The sequence below is a fragment of the Dermatophagoides pteronyssinus genome, unplaced genomic scaffold, assembly GCF_027571235.1.
Source record: "Dermatophagoides pteronyssinus isolate colony J.1.1.1.1 unplaced genomic scaffold, Derpt_VIB-CSIC_2022.12 sq0006, whole genome shotgun sequence".
Lineage (NCBI taxonomy): Eukaryota > Metazoa > Arthropoda > Arachnida > Sarcoptiformes > Pyroglyphidae > Dermatophagoides > Dermatophagoides pteronyssinus.
This window is the reverse complement of record NW_027461530.1, coordinates 38301-61211: the sequence shown is the minus strand read 5'-3', so window position 1 is coordinate 61211 and position 22911 is coordinate 38301. Positions and strand designations below refer to the sequence as shown.

The following is a 22911-nucleotide window of genomic DNA, read 5'->3' as shown; positions in this document are numbered from 1 at the left end:
GTATCATTTGATGATTGCTTCCATTTGCAATTATTCATCATCCTCATCATCATCTTTGTTTTTATGTTGTGTGAATGATTTCCAACTAAATTCGGTTCGGTTTGTGTTTGTGGATTGTCAACGGAATTTTTGTTTTGTTTTCTGTTTTTGGATAAAAGAATTTTCATCATTTTTTTCTTAATTTGAACGAACCAAATAAAGTGGAGTGAAACAAATCGAACGTTATTGCAAAAAGAGAATTTTAGGTATGTTATGTTAATATTGTTATTTTTGTCGAAAATATTACAGCCAAGTGTAAAAAATAAGCCAAAATCCATCCTGTCGTGATGAAAATCCGGCCAGAATTGCTTTGTTGATTTTCTGATTGCAATTCTCACATTTCCTAAAGCCATTGATTGGAATGATTTGATATAGGCACAGGATGATGATTAATAATAATTTCCTTTCGATTTCGAATGTTGATTTTTAATTTTAATCAGACTAAAAGAGGATGTTTATGTTATTAGATATTTATGTCGACCATATACTGATGTATTGATTGCCACCTGGTTATGATGTAATCGGATTTCATTCGTTTTCGCCCACCTGTTGCATCAATAATAGGGATGATGATGACAATGGTCTTTCTTAATGATAATTATCCCTTTTTTCTCAGCTGCAAATTTGTTGTTGCGAACAATGACCTTGTCTTGAATGTTTCTTTGTTCGGCGGCTGCATGATTAATGCTGATGCTGTCAATCAACGAGAAAAAAAATTATCATATCTGGTCTGGTGGTGCTATATTTTGATTTGTTTATGTAACCAAATGGATGATGATATTTTGCTTATAGAAAAAATAGTTTGATCATCATCACTAAATGACAAAATCGATTGGTCACGACTATTGGTTTTGTTTTTGTGAACAAAAAGAATTTTTTTTTGATTGTCATCATCATTGATCGGTTGTGTATTATTGGTTTCGGTTCGATTGGCAATTGATGGTTAGAATTTGTCTTTTGAACATTGATTTTTGAAATGCTGATTCATTCATGATTCGAATGGCTCTGTTTATATTTGTTATTCAATTGAGTTTTGTTCACATTTCCTCAATGCATTGGACATTTCGCTTCCCCATCCATTTGCATTGATTTTGGTTTTCGATTTCTGGTTGCTCTGATGTAGAGCAGAGATGTTGAATCATCCCGAAAAATGGGATGAATGTGTGTTTACAGTAATAACATTAATAATATGATGATCATTATCATTTGATGGTTTTTAAGCCAGAAAACGATAAAATGCAGCCATAAATTGATATTTTATGACTGTATAGAGGAGAGAGAGAGAGAGAAAAAATGTTTGATTGCCATGACTAACGAACGAATATATTGCATTCGCATTGGATTTATTGATATGATTTGTTTTTGAGATTTTGTTGATTTCTTATCATCCATCCGGCTCAATTTATGATTTCTAATCTCGTTATTCAACAGCAACAACAAAATCAAAAAGGAAAGCCATTTGGATCCAATATTGGTGTGTTTATGTCGTACTAAGTAAGGTAAGTTATGTTGGTTAGTTTCTCGAATTTCATCTATTATAATGATAGGTGTTTGTTTGAAAGGTAAGTTGAGAATAACTGGTGGCTAATCTTGTCGAACAAACGAAATTGGTCTATAGATAAGGATTGTATTTTGCATTATCATTCTCATCATGATGATGTATAGAATGTGGATGGACAACACACTCTCTAGTTATTCAGGTTCAATGAACGAAATAGGAACTTGTTGGTGTTGGAGGACAACGAAAAGAAGAAGAAGAAGAACACTGAAGACAAATCAAATTTGCCAAGTGTTGTGATCTGAAATCGAATGAATGAAACAAATCAAGTTTTTGTTGATGACTAACTTGTTATTTTCAGTTTTACCACCACGACATTCTTGCTCTTTGCATTTGGGTAATGATCCAAAGAATAGTTTTGCTTTTGCTGCTTGTCATCAACCAGTGTGATCTAGATTGGTGAATGAATGGTTTGTTGTTGTTTGTTTGTTAACCTTGAAATTGATGATAAATTTCCCCTTGGTTAATGTTTTGAAGATTAAAATAAACATCTCACTCTGTCTGGCGAATGTAAAACATGTCACATATTGCACACATATGATGATATGTCATGCGGAAGAGTGACGTTAAGAATTTGGTTGAAAAAGAATATTGATGTCATATGATGATAAACTAAAAGAATTTATTATTTGTATATTTTTATTGATAGGATTTTATTGAATTTGCCGATAACATTAAACTAGGACCAAATATAAAATGGGCATCAAATTATCCACCAAACGAAGACGTGGACGTTCATACAGTTTTACGGAAAAAGATCGAAAACCCAATCCTGAAGTGGCCAATTCTGATGCGACGAAAAGCGGCAAAGAATCAAAAAAATCTAAACGTTCCGTATCATCTGCTGCCAAATTTTCAAGCTCAGCACGCGAAACTTATGTTGCCAAGGTTTGTTTTGGTTGCAAATATTCGGTGAAACAAACACAAACATTAAATGCGATGTTTACTCATTGGATGCAATAGAAAGTATTCTGTTCTGTTGGGTTATTATTAGTCTCGACATGACATTATAAAAAGGGATAGATTTTCAGCTTAGCAATTTTCTTTTGAATATTTTTTCGATTTGTGTAGATCATATTAAGTATTTAGTGGCATTTTAAGCACACAACAGGCAAGATGGTAAAAGAAATATTTCACACTTTATATTCATATTGTAATTGTTTGTTCGCTTTTCTTATGTTTGGTTTTCTTCATCCTTCTAATCGTAACCAGAGTTCGGAAACCCCAGCCAATGGAAATATAGCTGCCGTTCCAGATCCTGCTCCAGCAGCTGAACCAACACCGGCAAAACAAGAAGAACCAAGTTTAACCGAAGAAGTTACCGCTGCCGCCAATGCAGCTGTTGCGGCCATTACTGCAAACGCCCAATCGAAATTGGTTGAAATCGCTCAAGAATCTCAGCAACAACAACAACCACCACCATCGAATAATGATTCAGCAGCAGCTCCTTCGCAGCCAGAAATTGCCAAAGAATCTGTTGCTGCTGAACCAGCCGCCGCTACAAGTACAGAATCGGAACCAAAACCTATTGAAACTCCAGAACCGGTCGCCGCTGCTTGTGCAGAATCTGCTAAAGAACCGGAACCAAAATGTATCGAAACACCAGAACCACCGGTCGCTGCTGAGCCAGTTAAACAATCGGAACCGGAACCAGCTTCTGAACCGGTGACTGCATCGCAGCCAAGTGAATCTGTGAAAGAATCTCAATCAATTGCCGAGCCTGTCAAAGAACCCGAACCAGTAGCCGTCGAACAAGTTCAAGCCGAGCCTGTAGTTGCCGAAGCGGTTGCTGCTCCAAACGAACCAGTGAAAAAAGAGGAAACTAATGAACCAGTCGTTGAAGCGGCCAAAACACCAGAACCGGCTGCTGATGAACAAACATCAATGAAAGAATCGGAATCGATTGCCCCACCGCCACCACCAGTCACTCAACAGGAACCTGTTGAATCGGTTGAAACTGTTCCACCACCGCCAGTTGCAGAACCCGAAGCAGTTAAAAATGAGGAACAGAAATCGGAAGTTATTGGAAAAGTTGAAGAGAATCCGGTTGAACAGATATCCGAAGTTTGTACGGTTGAAAAATCGGAAGAAAAACTCGTGCCCGAAATCGCTAGTCAACCACCACCACCACCAGCAACAACAAACGAACCAGTCGAATCTCAACCTGAACAAGTCGAAACCGTTGCATCAAGTCAACAACAAGAAGAACCAATTGCCGCTGAAAAAGTGGCAGAAGAAAAAGCAGCCGAAATGATGGAAGATACGAATAAAGAGAATGATTCACAACAAGCTAATGTCGATGTTGTTGCCGTAGCGGCCACCAAATTAGCTGAACAACAACAACAACCTAATGATACTAAGGTGGAAAACGTTTTAAATGGCCACCATCATAATGGTGAGGTGATCGAAGAAGCGCCCAAGAATGAAGTCGCCGTCAATGATGCGAATGCACAAGTTGGCGAATCTCAGGCCGATGTTCCAGGTGAAATAGTTTCACTGTAAGAGTGATAATGTTTTTAAAAAATCCTTGAAATCAAAACATGAAAATGCGTTTCATCCTCACTCTATCATTGAATTATTGGAATGCTTTTTTCTCTATCCTTTTTCAATTGGAATGCATTTTATCTATTAAAAACATGGGCAAAAAAATTTTGTTTCATTCAAAATTATTACTTATTTTTTCATTGTTTGTTTATTATTTAATGAATAATATTTGATGCTAAATAAATAAAATATTCACAAATCACAAATCTTTGCAAAACTTAAATCACCATTATTTAACCAAACAAAAAAGGTACGGTTTTTTCCATCCATTAATGATTGAATGACTAATAATAATTTCTTCTGTTCCCTTCCATAGATGATTTGACAGAATTTTTTCCATCATGATGGTATCTATAAAAATAACGTTTCGAACGTATCGATAATCATTTTTCTAAAGCACTCCAATCAATTCATAATGTTCTTCAACGTAGGTTTAAGCGTACCATTGGTCACCACCAATGCCTATATGACAATGTGCAGCTGTTATGGTTATCCATTACAACATCGTTGTTGTCGCCGATGTTATCAGATGAATGTGGCTGGTTATCCTGCAATTGTTCCAACACCAATCGTACCGGCTATAGTTCCATCGGTATCGATTATAAGCCATACCACAAGAGTCTGTGCACCGCCAGCACCTGTAATTGTACAACGTCCTTGTTCATATCCGCGAAGATCATCCGTTTGTTCAAATCGACGACGATGATGCTGCCGCCACCATTGCTACTACGACGACAAAAACGAAAACATCATCAATCAATTTCAACAATCATTTAACGTAGGCGTATTCTATATAGTATGGTATATGGAATTTTGTTTTATAACTGCGTAATTTCCATTGCCATTCATTCATCGCTCAAACGCTCGAACTAATCCTGCAGAGAAAAATAATTAAAAACAATGTTGATATTGGGCCCAATTTATCCGGTTATTTCATCGGCATATTATTATCCATATTATAGTCGTTATTGTTATTATCCACATTTATCACCGCCACCATTGCAATATGTAACAAGTGATGGACAATTTTACCCAGTAATACGACCGCCGAAAAATTGCCGCGTGGTTGATTGTCCACCTGGACCTTGTTATATAAAACCAAAACGTCGACGATGCTGTTGATTGATGATCATGATGATGACCGTTTTCTATGTTTATATTTAACCACTATACACTATATTGAGATACTTGTAACCAGATAATTAAAATAAAGATGCTCTTTTTTCTTTAAAAAATTATCACCACCTTTAGCTGAGTTGAAATGTATCGATATTTGGTTGTTTTGTTTGATGATTGATCAATCATGATGATGAAAAGTGAACTTAATCAAGTCAGCCAAAAATGTGCATATCATTTGGAATGTGTGCTACTGGCTGGCTGGCTGATGATCCACCAGATATGATGATTATGTATAACTGGTTCGCCAAACATCTAAAATAGAAACTTCAGGACGATATTGGCTGTCATTCATTTCATTTCCAACGATAAACGATGTCAAATATTTTTTCCATTTGACCGGTTTATTTTGAAAAAGTTGACTTATCTTGTTGCCACCACAAAACCAAATTGAATTTTTTTCCGATTTTTCCAACACATTATGCGGCCAAAATCTAATTATCGATTGTCACTTGGTGTGATTTTTATCCCTTGTTTTTTTGGTTTTTTGAAAAAGTTTTTTTCTGGTTGGAATTTTGCCGAGAAAAAACAATGATGATGACACAATGACAATGATAATGATGATGCTTTTTGAATGACACCCTGAATCTAAATTTGGCTGTTTTTTTTCTGTTTGTTGATGATCGATTATAATGGAGATGATCATTATTTTATTTTTGCGTAAATTGAATGACGGTTACCCTTTACTGAATGATGATTTTTGACAGTTTTTTTCCCAAAGAAATTCTATAGCTTTTCCAATGGGATAATCCACCACCCTGAAATGATTCCAATGGATTTTTCGTTATGGAAAATTGTTGTTTTTTTAACTTTGATTTGAAACTAAAAAAATGGACAAACAGAGAGTTAGGGAAAGCTGGATGTTCAATCACGAAATTTGAAATTTTTGTTTTACTATTTTTGGCCATCATCATCATGCATGAGATTTGCGTGCAGCCATTTGGATACATCTTCCTTTTTCGTTCGTTCGTTTTGATTCGGCCAAATTCCAATTGACATAGATGCCATACATACATACAGGTAAAAAATGGCATTTTTCATTCATTTTTTTCGGTGACAAAAATTGATCCAACAAAAAAATGTGTTTTCTTGAAACGAAAGTAATTTCTTTTCAAGAAAAACATTCATCATCCATTGGCCATATTGAAGGGGAGAGAGTTTTCGTCGTTTTCGTTTTTGCTTGTCGAACAAATTATAAATGATTAGGAATGGTGGGCAGAAAATGTTTCTGGTTTTACTCTCACCATCACTATCTATTTGGGGGAAAAAGAAAGAAAGTTTCCGGTTATTCGTTTTATTTTCGGTTCGATTCGATTTTCAGTTTGATCGGCAGTTTATTTAATCTGAAGTCAAACTAAACTAAACTTACATTAACATAGTGCTCATTTTTTTTCAATTACTTATCTGATGATGATGATGATGATGATTATTATGGTCTCTTTTGAACGATATTTGTCCACACCAACCAACCAAGCTCTCATCTCTTTCTTGAGATAATTTTCTTCTTTTTCAATTGAAAGAAAAGATGCCTTTTTGGCTCTAATCAGCAGAAATGTTGGAAAATATTTGTGTTCAGTTCATTGGATTGGATTTGATGTGTCATGTCATATCATTGATTCAATGTTTTGGAAGGATCCTTAATCAACAACTCACCCAGATCGAATTCTATTCATTTCCCGTTATTCAATATTAACCAAAAAGTGTCCAATTGAATTGAATTGAATAAATAGTGATTGCTCATTCAATTCATTTCTTTCTTCCATTAACCACGATTGTTCTCGACTCTCTCATCATTATGATCATGAGAACCAGGCCCGAATGATGATCATCACCACCTGAATACCATTAGCCGACTTTTTTCTTGGTCATTCGTTCATGAATGGTGTTTGTGTTTCGGATTCATTTTGATGATTTTTGCAAAAGAAAAGAAACAGCATACTCTCTTCTTCTTATTGTAGTGTGAATATTGTTCAATAGTGACATTTTTCTCTTTTGATTCACCAACAACAACAACAACAAAGATCACCATTATCATGTTGAGTATCTGATAATTGTCACCAAATGTGAACAATTCATGAATAATATTTATTCAACTTACTGTTATCGATTTGACCATATTTCATTTGACCACAATTCACCAGTGTTTGTTGGTTGTCGATCGGTGTTTTCGACTTTTTAAATTTGAAAATCGATTGTCCTCTTTCGCCTTGTCGATGCTATTGTGATCGTTAAAATAGTTAACTTTGTTGACCAAATCGAATTGAATTTGCTTTGTTTCAATGCATCAATGTCATCAAACATATAAACAACGTTGAATGACACAAAAATAGCTGCGAAAAGGGATTCTTTTCGAAGAATGTCAAGTGTGTTCGATTGAAAATAGCCAATATTTCTACATTGGTTGTTATTTTTGCTATTTCAACATATCCGATTCGAATCCGAAAGCCAAATAATTTCTTTTTGTTTTGGACAGAATCTTCGCTCATCAATCAAATTAATGATGGCCTATGTTGCATTCATCAGATGTAAGTTGATAAAATTAATCAATTTCTTCGTGTTATATTCACCCATTTGTTTTTGTAGTGATGATTATCACATTTATTAATTATAATAATTATCATTATTGTCAATCAACCACAATCAACAAGGTTAGTGGAAAATTAATGAGAGTAAAAAAAGGCTTTTTTTGTAATTAATTTTAACAATTTCCTGATATAGGCCAAAAATGTATCTCTATTTAATGATCAAGATGATCATCATCATCATCTCGATGTTTTGTATCTTAGCAAACAGACAAATGAACGTTTCCATTCGAATGATTCGATACCGACAAATTTGAATGAAAATTTTCAGGATTTTTCCATAACTTTCGAAAAAAATCAACTCGACGAAAGACAACGGCAGCAACAGTCATCATCATCATCATTACCTCAATCACCTCTTTTTTATGATGATAATATTAAAGAAGAATCATCAGTTCCTTACACAGCTGCATTAGCTCCAAGTAAGTTTTCGTTTCATCAACCAAAAGTTGAATGATAGCCATATCGATATCATGACATGACTAATCTATTGACACACTTAACAGAAACTAATTTCTTATCGAAATCGATTATGATCGATAAACAATCGAGCAACAACCGCTCATATGTTCCAGTTGATGATCAAGACAATGATGATGATGATATTGTACTACCGGCACCGGTTTTCATACCCACACAATCCAATGGTAAGTGTCAATTTTGATAATGCTATGCCATGCCATGATAATCTAATAATCAATTTATTCAATGCCTAAAAACAGATTTCAAATCAACTACATCGCCTTCAGTATCAACAACAACCAAACGAAGACGACGAAAGAAAAAGAAACGTCAACGAAAATTATCCAATAACAATGCCACATTATCATCATCATCATCTTCGTCTTCTTCGAAACACAAATATGGACGACGAACAACTAAGCCACCACGACTATCATCAACAACAACGTTATCGTTGAATGATTTCAATGTTGACCACAGTTCAATGTCTCAGGCAAATACAACATCATCATTGAACAATGGTAATGACAGGAATCAAATTGTTAACAATTATGTACCGTCTTTATCATCGTTATCATCGTCAATGAGTAATAAGGTTAAAAACAATCAAACAATAGCCATGATTGCATTAGAAACGACCATCAACGAAAATCCACCAGAATCAATTGATGTTGATTATATGGACAATACGGATGATTCGACAAAATCAATGCCAATAGCAAAGACCAATCATAGTGATAACCATAGTAGTAGTAATAGAAATAATCACTATATTTCCAGTCTTAACGATGATGAGTTTGATGATTATCTAATGATGATGATGATGCCCGCTGAAAGTCAACGTATCGAAACAGGTAATCCAAATCAATCTATATTTCATCATTAGAGATGACTCTATTTTTCTCCATTCATGTTCGCAGTGGCTAAACCTGACCGTCCCGAAACAAGTGCAGCATCTTATTCACCACAAAGTAAGTCTATTGGATCTTTTCTTCTAAATTAAGTTAATTTAATTTTTTAAAAATAACAGGCATAGATATTAAATCAATATTTGGCAACTATAAAAGTCCTGAATTAACAATCGATCCATTCAAATTGTATGAAGATGCAAGTCAAGCGAATGACAAAAATAATGGAGGTAAACTTGAATAAACAAACAAACGAATCGTGACCAAATTTTTCATTTTCCATTTTTTGACAAACAAACAATAACATAGCCACAACAGCAGATGAACGCAGCAAATATTCCGAAATTGTAAGCCAAATGTTCGATGATAAAGATGGTGTGGATCGTGTGATTGTTGAACGGAGACCAGTAGCAATGGCATCACCATCATTACCATCATCATCATCATCATCGGCATCATCTGTCAAGGGTATGTAGTATTTTTGGTTGTTTTGTGTGGATTCACAATTGTGATGGGCAGCCAGAAATCGAAACGAATTGAATTTGATGAAGAAGAGTGAGATTTTATTTTTAAATTTTTGAATGTCATTGTTGGCATAGTGATTTTGTTTCTCACACCTTTTTCAGTTATGGATTGCATTATCATCATGACAATCGGTGTTTGATCATTTTTTTCAGTTGTTAGTTTTCTATTTTCAACCTCTCACCTTCATTCATTCATGAATCATCTTCAAGATGGCCTCTTTCTTTGTTTGTGTGAATGGATATTTTAAGATATTTTTACTTTTCACTCTTTTTGACGATTTACATAGATTTTTTATTATTTCATACAACAAACATCTTTGCTAGTTTTGTTTGTTTGATTGATTAGATTACCTAGCTCAATACTAATACTAATAATAATAATAAGCTTATTTTAGTTGAATCAATCGAAATGATGATGGCCTCAATTTTCTCTGGTTTTTTTCACTTTTTTGAAATTTAGTTTTGGAGGATTTTCCGGTCATATATGCTTCCAGTTTTGCCAATAATAATAATGATGTGCAGAATGGACAGCGATATAAGAAGAAAAAATTAAAGAATTTTAATGATAAAATGGATCCTCATTATCAAAATGGCAATATTAATATGGCCCATATCAAATATCCAGGTTATGACTATGGCCACTATCATAATCATAATGGTAATGGTAATGGCAATCCTTCATCACAAACCATCATTGCAGATGAGAGAAGCAAGCTTAACAATAACCCAAACAATATGGCTCCAGATGTAAATCATTTCGATCTAAATAATAAACTAATGGCAGTCATCTGGGATGATGATCATCATCATAATAACCCACCATCCAACAATATGAATCACGTTTCAAACAATAATCATAAATATACCGAATGGAAACCAGATTTCAACAATCAACCGCCAAACAATGACAGTCAGAAAAAGTCATCTTTTTTTCATTTGGAAAATGTTCATCAACAACACAAATTCAACAACAACCAAAACAAATCTACCATTTTGACAAATAATCATCATTTTCACTTGCAACCGCCCTTGTTGTCGGATAATTTTGCTAGTCTATCCCGATTTTCATTCGACAATAAATCTTCGATTCTTCATCGTTTCGATAATGTACCGCCGAAATCTAGCGATTCCATTCAAGTGATGATTAACGGTAATGATAAAAATCAACAGCAACAGCAACAATGGTCGACGAAAAGCAAAAGTCATTCGCATCATCAACGATTGAAGTCGCCTGTCATCAAAATTGCATCCGATGATAATAACGATGGTGGTGGTGGTGCTGGCCAAGGGATTGAATTGAAAAATTATTTCGATTCCAATGTCGGTACTTATGACCGAAATAAAGCCTATGAATATCTCTTCACAATGATGATTGAAGATGATGGTGATCAACCAAGGCGACCACCAAATCAATCATCAAAAGGTAGATATTTTAAGAAAGATTATTGACATTTCACTCTTTTCTCCAACTAACAATTTTCCTCAAAGCAAAAAAACAAGTTATCTAATTAATATTAGTGACCGATTTTCATTCATTCAGTTTTACTTTAGTTGAGTGTATCTTTCTATGTGATTATTAAGTTGTTTATCATCTTCTACACGGACAACGGAGATGTTAAACTGAGTGTTGTCATCCGAAAGAAAAAATGTGATAATATTTTTATCATGATGTTGATGTGCCCGAGGCAAGCAATGACATTGTTTATCAGTTATTGATTGATTTTAGTTATTTTTGCATAGGCCATCGTTTTTTGCGAAAAGGAAAACAAAGATTCGCTATTTCCGTATGAATCTCGAAATAATAATGCGAAATACATGCACGTTTTTTTCGTTTAATTTAGCAATGGTTAATTTATTCATGTTTTGAATCGTTTATCTTTTTCATTGATTCAGTGTAGACATCAAGCCACACTGTATTTCCTTTTCTAAGAATGAATTAAATGGATGAATTTCGCTTTCTCTCTCTCTCACTCCCTTCATTTCTTTTGTCCGTCCGTTAATGTCAGTCCGACTCTTTTAGTTATGGGAAAATATATTATTTCATAAAGCAATCTATCTGATGATAAGCATGATGATTGTCTTTAAAACATCGGAGTCTCTTTTGGTTTTATTTTTCTTTCTTTTTTGTTTTTCGTTTTGTTTCGTTTGAAATTGTTTTTCGTATCGTTCAATTAGTTGAGGTCTGATCATTTGAACAGTCATGATCACTGTACAAGCATCAGAATGGCCAAATTAGTTGTATCATTTATATTGATAATTGCCTTGAGCTATGTGAATGCCGGTATCAAACCGAACAATGATGATGATGATGTCATCTATAGATTTGTTCAATATGATGACAATAATGCTAATAATAATGAACAACAGCAAGATGATATGGTCGATTATTATGATAATACACCTTATCTAAGTGTTTATGATCATTTCGGGGGTGGTGAAAAGTCAAAAAGTTGTGTTCTTTCAAAAAGCAAACCCTTTCACTGTAATACTAATCTTGTTGTTTTGCCTTATTTTTGTTTATTTTATTTATTTCGATAGATTTCTTTGAAACACCGAAACCGAAAATTGCGGCAATCACCACCACAACGACAACACAATCCCCATCATTTTCAACTTCGATATCCGGTCATCAACGATCTCGAACATCAACAACAACTAATCCTCAGCGAAAAACTACCGATATTTACCGAATACGACGACCACCATCCTCACAACAATCGGATAAATTGATAAATAATGAACCATTTGTTCCCTACACCACATCTATACCGATCAAATCGACTAGCACATCATCATCGATTGATTCTCTCGATAGAACTGTTGATTATAACAACAACAACAAATTCACTAATCAAAAGCAAACATGTAAGTTGACCTCCATATCCATTTCAATGAATGAAAATTAACTAGTTTTCAGTGCATCTTGTTTGTTTGTTTGTTGAATGAACTATTGGCCCATTATGTTTTGGTCATTAATTAGTTATGATGATGGGGGTTATTTATTTTGTTTTGTTTTCGTTTATCGATTGTGATTAGGTCAAGATCTTGTCCTTGCTCTTGGCTGATATTTAATTGATGATTGATTTGATGATGAGAAACATTGATCCTTGAGGCCATTATCCATTATTATGATAATTATATTCACACTCACTAATTATATCTCTTTCTCTTTCTCTTTCTTTCTCCCTTTCTCACACTATTGTAGCAAACAATGAGGATGATGGTGACAAGTTTTATTATTCAACCCCGTTCACAACTACAATTAGCAATAATCAACAGCAACCACAGAAAGATATACCAACCGAAAATTACATACTTTATCCTAAAGGAAGCTTAAATCAAAAATATCAACCACAACCACAACAGCCATCGTCTTCTCCCAGGCCACCTGCTTCTTATGATAATCAAATTGCCGAAATTGATCAAAATCAATTGACACAATTGTTGGAATATTATCGACAAAATGATGATCGCAATCAACACAAACAAAAGTCCATTATAGCGACAACAACCGAAAAATCCTTGCCGCTTACTTTACCGCCGCAACAGCCACAATATCCACGACAACCACCAACATCATCGCCGATCCATCGTCAGAATAAACAGAATTTGATCGGTAAGTTTGTTTTTGGAGAAACTGATGCATTCAATTCAAATTTTTCTATCAATTTTCAAGATTCAATCAATTGGAATGATGATAGACCAGTTACTTCCATTCCTACAAAAACGGCAATCATAGAATCGACAGCAAATTATCCAATTCAGCAACAACAACAACGCAATTACATTTCGAATTCACAACCGATACCGACAACAACTTCGACACCGGATAATTCTATTTACACAGTCATTACACCGACAAGAAAGGATTTCGATTTTAGCATCACGCCACAAACGAAATCGAATCGTGATCAAATTTCTATCCTGCCACCGATCAGCAATATTAATGTACAGAATGTTGCCGACCAACGATATTCACAACCAGTTTCAACCCAATCTCAATCGAACGAACAAATTCGAACAACAACAATCAGTTCGACGCCAAGAAAAATTCTCGATTTGACAACCGAAAATCTAAATCTCAACGATCGAAAACCAATCACATTGACTGGTTTTGATTGGGATTCTATATTTCAGAACAACAATAATAACAATAATAACAATAATAACAATGCCAATCAATGGAAACCAAGACAAAACCAAAGTTACTCATCACCCAATCAACAACATTGGAATCAACGACAATCATTGACGCAAATTCAACCGCCACCGACAAACACCTTTTTCGACCGTGATTGTAAGTCTTTAAATCTTTAATTGAATAATAGTAACGATTGACATTTACTTTTCGATTGATAGATCGACAAAACGTAACTAATGTTCGACCAAATGATCACTATACACCATCACCATTGAATGTTGTTCGAATATTGCCGAAAGCAAGTATCGAAAATATTCCATTGCCACCGTTCAATGAATATGATGTACCCGAAATTCCTAAACAACATCAGGATTATATTGTCAAAGTAGAACGAATACCTTTGACAAATCTGGATGATTTACGTAACAATCCTATCGCTTTGCTGGATAGTGATGAAAAGACCACGACAACATTGTCACCAACAAGTACGACGACCACTCAACTCTCCCAACAACTTCGTCGGCCACCGAAAAATCAAAAACCAAAAACATTACCCAAATTACAAGAAAAAATGAAGAATAGAAACAAAAATTTAATCCAAAATAGAAATAAAAATGTTAAACAAACCAAAAAAGAACGGACCAAATCGCGTCGATTGCAAGAAGTATCTACCAGTACCACTGTAGCACCGGTGGATGATGCCGATGAAGATTCATCGTCCAACGATAATAATGATAGTGAAGAAAACACCAGTGATGATCAGGAACGAGAAATGGAAAGTACCACCGAACAAGAAGAGTCCACCACGTCGACCACTGAAGCACCTGAAACTGAAAGCAATGAAGATGACACACCATCCAGTTTCGAAGAGAATGATGACGATGAGGATAATGAAACTGAACCATCAACAACGACCACAACTACCACCACCACTACAGCTCCACCACCAACGACAAGCAAACCTTCAATGATGATGCCACCATATCCGCCATATCCGATGCCACCGATGATGCCGCCATTTATGTTTGGACCAGGAATGCCTTATCCGCCACCACCGCCACCCCCTCTACATATGGCTTATGGGCCATTCTCGATGCCAATGTTTATGCCACCATCGCCATATGGATCACCGCAACAGATGGCATATCGGCAGCCAAATTATTCCGCAAAACAACCACAACCAAATGTTGCACAAAGACCCGGTCCACCATATCAAACACCATCGCCACCCACATCTCAACCATATCAGCAACCACCACCGCCACAATCCTATCAATATCCTCACACATCCTATCGACCAATGCAATACACATATCCTCCACCACCACAGCAGCAATCCACAGCTCAACAACAATCACAACGACCTTATCCATCTACACCGTTGCCACCGATGCAATATCCACCGACGCAACCCTCACCAATTGCCTATGCTCAACCAAAACCATTACATTCATATCCGGCTCCAACACCGCACATGTATCCACAATCGATGCGAAATTATGCCAAGCCATCACCGATTGCGCACCAATATCGTCAACCGTATGCCCCCATGACAAATTCCTATCCAAAGCCGAATAGGCCGGTTGAGATAAACAAAAGTATTGTGATCAATGCCGATCCTGGTTATTCTTCATATTACAAACGACAGGACAGTAGAAATCAGGAGTTTGAGAACGCACCAAAGCTTGGCGTTAGCTTGAATGTTGCTGAGCCAAAATATCCATCGTATCCACAGTCTCATCCTGTCGCGCCCTATCCTGCTCCAAATCCATCAATGATGGCGCATCATAATCGACAACAATATCCTCCCAATAGTAATCAACCAATGATGTATCCACCAGTCCACTATCCATCCGAACCAGATTCGAAACCAAAAGTAGAGTAGAATACAATCTTGATTTCTATATCCAATTCGATCTAATCCATTCGATTCCCCCTTTTCAAACATTTAGAACGTTTTAGCATCGTTCAAAGATAATCTGAAAAAGATGCTTCCTAAATTACGTCTTCATTCGGGCGATCCATATCCACCAGAAATGGACATCTACTATAAACAAATGAATGGAACATATAATCCAGTCGATCCGATGGAACAGTTTTGGACCAATATCAATCGTTCTGATGGCCATAAGACCAATTAAAGTTATTGCTGACACTGTGATGAATCATATATGATGATAAAGATGGAAATATCATTTATTTATTATTATACACACCATATGGAACGATTCATATGTGCCAAAACTTTGTCGCATGGTCTTGATCATTGTTTCATTCGCTCGCGCATCGATTATTTCACTCAACAATCGCACTTTGTGTAGAATATTTAGTCATCCATTTTTTCTCAATCAATCAATTATTTGCTCATTATTGTAATTTAAAACGCAATTAAATTTTTCTCATTTTCTTTTTATTATTCGAATCAATTTAATAAATATGTGCAACAACAAAAACATTCATTTCACCATCAGACCTGGATGAAGATTGGCCCAGGCTTCTCGTCGACACATTGTAATGTGATCGTCATTACCATTGCTACCGCCATCATCATCGTCATCATTATTGACAACATCATCTTCATTCCAGCCGCCGGTCAACTTGAGGAATTGCTCGGCATCGAACGAATCGATCTGAGTGCCGCGCATCGACATGTAGATGTAACCGCCGATGAATTCGTGGATCACTTTACAATCGGCACTGATGCATTCGAATTCCAAGGTTTCAACGCCAAAATTGATGGACATCCGTTTCACTTCCCAGTTAATATTCCAGTCGATCATCTTTTTATATCTCCATGTTTTTTTCAATGTTCCATTGTTGATATCGATGAGCACCAGTTTATCGGGCATAGCACCGAGTAGATCCTGTTTGATAGAAAAATTAGTATTAGCCAATCAAACAATACAATACAATCAAACAATGTGAGCAATACAAACCTCCTTTTTGGATTTATAAAATCGAATGACAAACAACGTGATGGCATAATCTTTCAAGGTTTGGCATGTTTGGATGAAATTCATCTGCGCTTCGATCAATGTGTTATTGTTGAATAGTTCGTGTGCTGTTTTGATTCGGGCTAGAATCTGTGAGGCAAAAATTAGTATCATCATCATCATCAAACTGATCAGACTTACCTGTTCTTTTGATTTGCGTTTCAGAAATCTAGGCGCGATGAAATGACTGGGCTCAATATCCAAACTTTTGAGTTGTTGTTTGCTGACATTTTTGGTTTGCGAGAATTTGGATTGAACTTGCAATAGTTTCAATGTATGACTGTATTGTTGATCATAGGATGAATGTGCCATTGTGTGGCCATGGGTTGCCTGTTTGCATGCGGCAAACCACTTAGCGTATTGAGATTCATCCTGACATTTGACGTAATAGCATAATCCATGATTCGAATCGATAATCTGGAAACAGTATCGATGTTGACTGGCCAATACATCCGGATTCACTTCGCAGCTAACCATATCCAGTGTGATGGCCGGAATGGTTAAATCTTGTGTATTGCGATAAGCGTATAATGTTGTTTCGCGAAATATTGCATAATAAGTGCGATCGCCTGTAATGGTGGATCGGATTCGTGCCAGTGTGGATGTGGCATTTTTGATTTTCTGAGATGATATTTTCAACTGACCATCCAATATTGGAACCTGACTTTTCCCATTGCATTTATCGCCCAGACTAGTTGTTTGTAATTCTTTTTCCAACGTTTCCAATGCACAGTCAACTTCATCGATATCATTGAATGATGACGATATCGAACCGTTCAATCCGTTTGCATTGGTATTGTTATTGTTATTATGATGATTATTATGGGTATGGTTATGATGATGGTGATGGTGATGGTGATGATGACCATTGCCATTGATTTTGGGTGAATATTGTCGATGTTGGATTGGGTTGTGTCCGTTGGTGGAGGATTTATTTTCCCCACTGCAATAGCTGACTTGTAGCATGATGGCAGCCAATGTGTACATTTCATCTTCGGTGCAGGATATTTCCTCTTGAAGAATATTTCGTTTTAGATTTTCGTAAAGATAATTGACTCGAGTTAATTCAGAAGATTTGAGTTGATGAAATGCATAATATTTGATTTTTAACAACAGTAGATCATTCTCGCAAACATCCTGTTCGAATAACGATATGGATGAATTAAGCCACGCCGAATTGAGACGCGCTTTTTGCACTGATGTTTTTGGATGTGGTAATAATGTGGAAGGGTTGTTGTTTGGTAAGGATAATGACGATGACAAGCTAAGACTGTGATTAGAATCATTCATCGATGATGAACCATTCGATGAAATTGTGGTGTAGGACTTTTGCGATAAAAGACTGCCGCTCGAATGATTGATGGTGTGATTAGTGTAGATGTTATTGTTGCTTTTCTGTCCGGACAATGTGCTGGTGTTGACCGGAAACCTTTGTAATGGACTTGCCTGTAGATGGTGATCATTGCGTTTCAATTGTCGATTGGTCAATGGCCTTGCCAATGACCATTCTTCCGGATGACTAATGTTGATCACTTGACATAGTTTAGCCACGGCTGTCAATACGTTGACGGAAAAGTCGACTTTTAGTTCGTCAACATTAAGGTCGGGAAATTGAATGCGTAGTGTTTGATGCATTGGTCGAAATTCGAGCCTTGTATTGCGGCATACGTCCAACTGGTCCAATGTCATGCGACAATGTTTAAGCCACCGTTTTTTGCTGGGCCACCATAATGCATGATCCGACCAATCATGTTGGGTGCCTGTGTTTGAACAATGACAATATCGATTGATGGAATCAATCACACCGATCAACTTACCGATCTTTTGTCCTATCAAAGCCATTACATGCCCGATGGCATATTCGCCACGAACAAGGATTTCCACATCGGCATTTTTCTTTTCCACCATATTGCCGCCATAATGAACGATGACATTAAGCGGCCAGGTTCGATCGTTTTCCATTGTTCAGTTTAGTTTGGTTGAATGGTTGAATTTGATTTGGCTGCGATTGTGACAGGAAAATGAAATGAAAACATTTTCATTAAGTTTGATTAGATTATGTTTTATCAAAGCAAAGGAAATGATGTCAAACACAATGAATGAATCAACAAAATGAACGGAAATTAATGCAAATTAAACAGCAATTGTTTTATGCTTGTGCTTGGTGTCTTGTCTTGTTCACATTGATAATCAGATAATGATAATAACATTCATTTGAATACCCAGATGGTTTGCTGCGAACTCACTTGTTTAGGATTAATTGTTGTGTGTGGTTGGCTTTTTCACACGACACTCATTTGATGAGCAGTTTGTGTGTTGATGATGGATATGGATATGTAATAGTGTAATGGTTATCATCATCAACATTGTCGAACAAAAACCATGGAAATGATTATAATCTGAGTACAACTGCTTGTCAGTATCCAACAACAACCACCAATCAATGAATTGAGTGGATATTTGACTATTTTTGTCATCAAACTTTGTTTACTAATTTCAATGGTGATACTACCGGTAGTATCACCATTCACATCGAACAAAGTGATGTTCATTGTTTTCTAATAAAACACATCGCAAAGTCCAATCCATCCAGTGAGAGAGAGAGAGAGAGAGAGAGAGAGAGAGAGAGAGAGAGAGAGAGGCTTGGCTTATCATTTATGTTGATGATGATTGCTTGTGACAAGTATGGATCCAATGATGAGAGATGAGATGAGAGGATCAGTTTCTAAGTTTAAATAAAGTTTCTTTTCTCCCTCAATCATGTGACATATAACTCTACTTAATCTGATCATCATATTAAAAGACATTGATTAACGGATTAATCAAGGATGAACGGTTCCAAAAATAAACCAAAACTGAAGATGATGATGATTCATTCAGTTATTCAGTCGTTTTTTATTCGGATAATAATGATGATGACGATCAATCGAACAGTGGCAACCATCAACATCATTATAGGATAAGTTCATTTCGGTCATTTTGTGCATTTTGTGCAGCAAACGACCGAAATAGAGGCATTTTGATAAATTGACCGTTCATTCATTCATTCATTCATCGATTTGATTTGTTTCGGGGTGATTCATTCACGATCAAACTGTGTGTGTGTGTGTGCAATGGGCAATTGATATCATAGGCTATTGAATGTTGCAACAAAAACAATAATAACAACAACAAATCATCATTATGATGATCATGATTCGAAACAATAACAAACCCGATTCGATTTTTTGGTTGAAAGCAAAAAATGCACAATTTTCAAAGTTTGGAAAATAACATTTGAACACAGGAAAAGAGTGGTGAATGACCAATGGATGGATTGAAAGCAAGAATATATTTGGTTGGTGGTGAGAATGGTAAACAAACATTCACAAATCTGGCTGGTTTTGGGATGTACGCTGTGTGTGAAATCGAAATCGATTGAAACTATGTTTAATTTTTATGTTTTTTTTTTGTTGAAAATATTTCCCTCAACAAAAAGAGAATGTGTACAAGTAAAATCACCACACCTGTTCTATTGATTAAATGGCGCGAGATTACAGGTATTGCATTGGATTTGACGAGAGATTATTGTCATTAGAAACAAACACATCTAGCTTTGTTTACCGTTCATATGATAAATCATTTTACACTGACTTAGTTAACTAAATAATGTTTCAGTTTGACAAGTGTTGTCGTCCTTCGGGTGAAAGTAAATCAGATCGGAAATTACGGTCACGATATTTACGGAATGCACCATATAAAAAAGAGAGAAAAAATGACATAAATCTTCGAAGGTCAATCAATAATGATGACATTGAAATTTATTTTAAAATTCAAAAAAAACCAAGCAAACGGGACACGTCGTCGTCGTCGTCGTCTCTATCGTTATCCGTTTGTTGTTTGGCGATGTGCCAGAAAAAACTTGTGCACGAAACAAACCGAAGAAAAAATGTTAGTGTCATTCGATATGATCAAAAAATGAAAGAAGAGAGAAAGAGAGAGGGCAATATAATTCAAATGTCACATGTGTGCCATGATGGTTTTCTTTCACTAATGTAATGAATTTGAAGATTTTTAGTGTTTTCACTCACATCGGAAACGACAAAAGTCTTGAGAAGAAATTCGAGATCTTTTCGTGTTAGGCGGGGATTATGAGGAAATTTGTCAATTTTCAAAATTGACGAGTGAATCGATAAGTGAAATTGACAACTTTGTTCAATATCAAATCATCAAAAGTGAAGAGAATCAGAGAAACTTGGTAGTAGCGGTATATGGATTGATGATATAATGATATGGGCCATAAATGAATGAATAAATTCGATAACAACCATGTTAATCGATTTGTGTCACATCCATCACCATCATAATTGCATTGAAATTGATGTTTACTCCAATCAATTAACAAAACTAGAACAGCAACAACTCAAACATGATACCGGTGAATCGGTTTGGTTAGCAACTGATGCTCTATACTTGTTGTTAATCAATTTTCATCTCAAACTGAAACCAAACTCAATTTTGTTTGGGCAGAAAACATCATCATCTCAAACAAACAACAAGGAAAATTGTCACACGATTCAGACAAAACAACAGATTCGTCGTCGACGACGTCGTTGCAGCAAATGCAAAAACACGCATATATATGGCTTTCCTCAACAGCACTAACATGATGACAACCATCAAACCACTACCGATCCAACTGACTAATCAAAATATGACCCAGAATCTTGGTAGAATGGGACTTTTTTCCATCAGAAATGCTGTGTAGGAGAAACAGAAACAGAAACCAAAACAACAGCAACCAGACATCTGTATTAATAACATTTCAAGGCCAATTTTACTATCAAACCAATCAAATGATTAAATGATGAACATTGGCCACTGGCTATTCATTTGAATGGCAATCGAAAGGGTTATGCATGCAGTGGTGATGAGAAAGACAACATTATCGATTGCAAAGATGTATGGTCACGCTTGATGAATGATGGCAATGATTTTTTGTTGTTTTTTGTTCGGATGAAATAGAGTTTCATCCAAATGAAGGAATACTCGTTGAAAGGCACGCACACATCAAACTTGCACACACCTGATGTGATTTTTGTGGGATTTTCATCACCACCAAACAAAACAAACAAACGATTGTACTCACATTTAACTTGATTCGATTAGATTAGCAGGATGATGATCAGGATGCTGGAAGCACAAAGGTCGAAATCCACGCACTGTCAACAAAATGGTTCAATAACACATAATAGCATTGGAGATAATATTTACAACACTGATTGAAATAATGATCTTTTCTCAAATAGCCATTTCATTACATTTGTTCGATCATGATGATTGTTGCTGAATGAATGAATTGGAATGAAGGCACACTGCTAAACACATACACTGCACACACCGAGATAGAGACACAGGTGAATTACAATAATAACAACAACGCCAAGGTAATATCAATTGAAATTCGAAAGAGAAAGAGAAAATTGGAGAAAAGAAAAAAGTTGCCAACGGCTTGAACGAACACTTGTGACGACGAACGAAGACGATAATGATTATTACGGCAAAGTTAAAGTTTCATCGAAAAGCCTAAACGGCAACTACACACGATATGTTAGATATTTCACTTGTTTCACCACACACAGCAAACAAAACAAAAGTTGAACATTCACTTGACTTTGAAAAGATTCCAATTCTCAAGATGTCAAAGGTAATAAAAACATTCTGAAAAGCTTCTTGAAAACAATAAAATTCTCATTCGAATCATAAAAACAACCAGAGTGAATGAATTTCAGTCGATCACTGAAATGGAAATGATCAATGTTGTTCATTTTGATGGCCAATCTTTCTATCTCTCTCTCTCTCCCTGCATTGAAAATTGGTATTTGGCGCGCATTGCATGGGCATAGTACAGTATTAGTTTGTTGTAACAGCGTTCAACCCACCCACCATTAAGAATGGTGCTGGTGATGCTGATGTCCATAAGGCCATTTCAGGATTGGAAGAAG

The 22911-nt window shown here is 35.8% G+C and overlaps 3 protein-coding genes and 1 long non-coding RNA gene across 9 annotated transcripts; 2 read left to right on the top strand and 2 right to left on the bottom strand.

The window, feature by feature from the left end:
* Positions 1-100: 100 nt before the first annotated feature.
* On the top strand, positions 101-4347 carry LOC113796319 (uncharacterized). 3 transcript variants are annotated; one of them, XM_027346566.2, is made up of 3 exons: positions 101-245; positions 2247-2485; positions 2810-4347. In XM_027346566.2, the coding sequence occupies exons 2-3, from the start codon at positions 2294-2296 to the stop codon at positions 4097-4099; spliced, it is 1482 nt and encodes a 493-aa protein (XP_027202367.2). In that variant the 5' UTR covers positions 101-245; positions 2247-2293; the 3' UTR covers positions 4100-4347. The 3 variants fall into 3 exon arrangements, with proteins under 3 accessions (XP_027202367.2, XP_075676429.1, XP_027202368.2); XM_075820314.1 differs by lacking the exon at positions 101-245 and adding an exon at positions 1465-1538; XM_027346567.2 differs by lacking the exons at positions 101-245; positions 2247-2485 and adding an exon at positions 2562-2716.
* A 180-nt stretch (positions 4348-4527) lies between these two features.
* On the bottom strand, positions 4528-7821 carry LOC142645074 (uncharacterized). Its single transcript, XR_012846258.1, has 5 exons — positions 7416-7821; positions 6687-7361; positions 6213-6570; positions 5998-6139; positions 4528-5926 (listed from the first exon to the last, which is right to left on the bottom strand). It is a non-coding gene; the product is annotated as an uncharacterized LOC142645074 (long non-coding RNA).
* On the top strand, positions 7803-16350 carry LOC113796320 (uncharacterized). Its single transcript, XM_075820290.1, has 14 exons — positions 7803-7842; positions 7901-7965; positions 8036-8321; positions 8406-8546; positions 8622-9215; positions 9282-9332; positions 9392-9499; positions 9579-9737; positions 10254-11216; positions 12332-12658; positions 12999-13409; positions 13470-14090; positions 14153-15810; positions 15887-16350. The coding sequence occupies exons 1-14, from the start codon at positions 7815-7817 to the stop codon at positions 16073-16075; spliced, it is 5601 nt and encodes a 1866-aa protein (XP_075676405.1). The 5' UTR covers positions 7803-7814; the 3' UTR covers positions 16076-16350.
* LOC113796317 (fermitin family homolog 2-like) lies at positions 16323-22201 on the bottom strand. Of its 4 annotated transcripts, none has more exons than XM_027346561.2 (5): positions 22056-22201; positions 18745-18929; positions 17069-18687; positions 16871-17017; positions 16323-16798 (listed from the first exon to the last, which is right to left on the bottom strand). In XM_027346561.2, the coding sequence occupies exons 2-5, from the start codon at positions 18887-18889 to the stop codon at positions 16391-16393; spliced, it is 2319 nt and encodes a 772-aa protein (XP_027202362.2). In that variant the 5' UTR covers positions 18890-18929; positions 22056-22201; the 3' UTR covers positions 16323-16390. The 4 variants fall into 4 exon arrangements, with proteins under 4 accessions (XP_027202362.2, XP_075676426.1, XP_075676425.1 ...); XM_075820311.1 differs by lacking the exon at positions 22056-22201 and adding an exon at positions 20531-20726; XM_075820310.1 differs by lacking the exon at positions 22056-22201 and adding an exon at positions 20142-20404.
* Between the last annotated feature and the right edge of the window lie 710 nt (positions 22202-22911).

Coding starts and splice junctions, on each gene's coding strand:
- LOC113796319 (XM_027346566.2), top strand. CDS start 2,294: ATGGGCATCAAATTATCCACCAAACGAAGACGTGGACGTTCATACAGT. Junction 2,486..2,809: donor GCGAAACTTATGTTGCCAAG/GTTTGTTTTGGT, acceptor AATCGTAACCAG/AGTTCGGAAACCCCAGCCAA.
- LOC113796320 (XM_075820290.1), top strand. CDS start 7,815: ATGATGGCCTATGTTGCATTCATCAGAT. Junction 8,547..8,621: donor CATACCCACACAATCCAATG/GTAAGTGTCAAT, acceptor GCCTAAAAACAG/ATTTCAAATCAACTACATCG. Junction 13,410..13,469: donor GAATAAACAGAATTTGATCG/GTAAGTTTGTTT, acceptor TCAATTTTCAAG/ATTCAATCAATTGGAATGAT.
- LOC113796317 (XM_027346561.2), bottom strand. CDS start 18,889: ATGGAAAACGATCGAACCTGGCCGCTTAATGTCATCGTTCATTATGGC. Junction 18,688..18,744: donor TTTGATAGGACAAAAGATCG/GTAAGTTGATCG, acceptor GTTCAAACACAG/GCACCCAACATGATTGGTCG. Junction 17,018..17,068: donor AACGCAAATCAAAAGAACAG/GTAAGTCTGATC, acceptor TTTGCCTCACAG/ATTCTAGCCCGAATCAAAAC.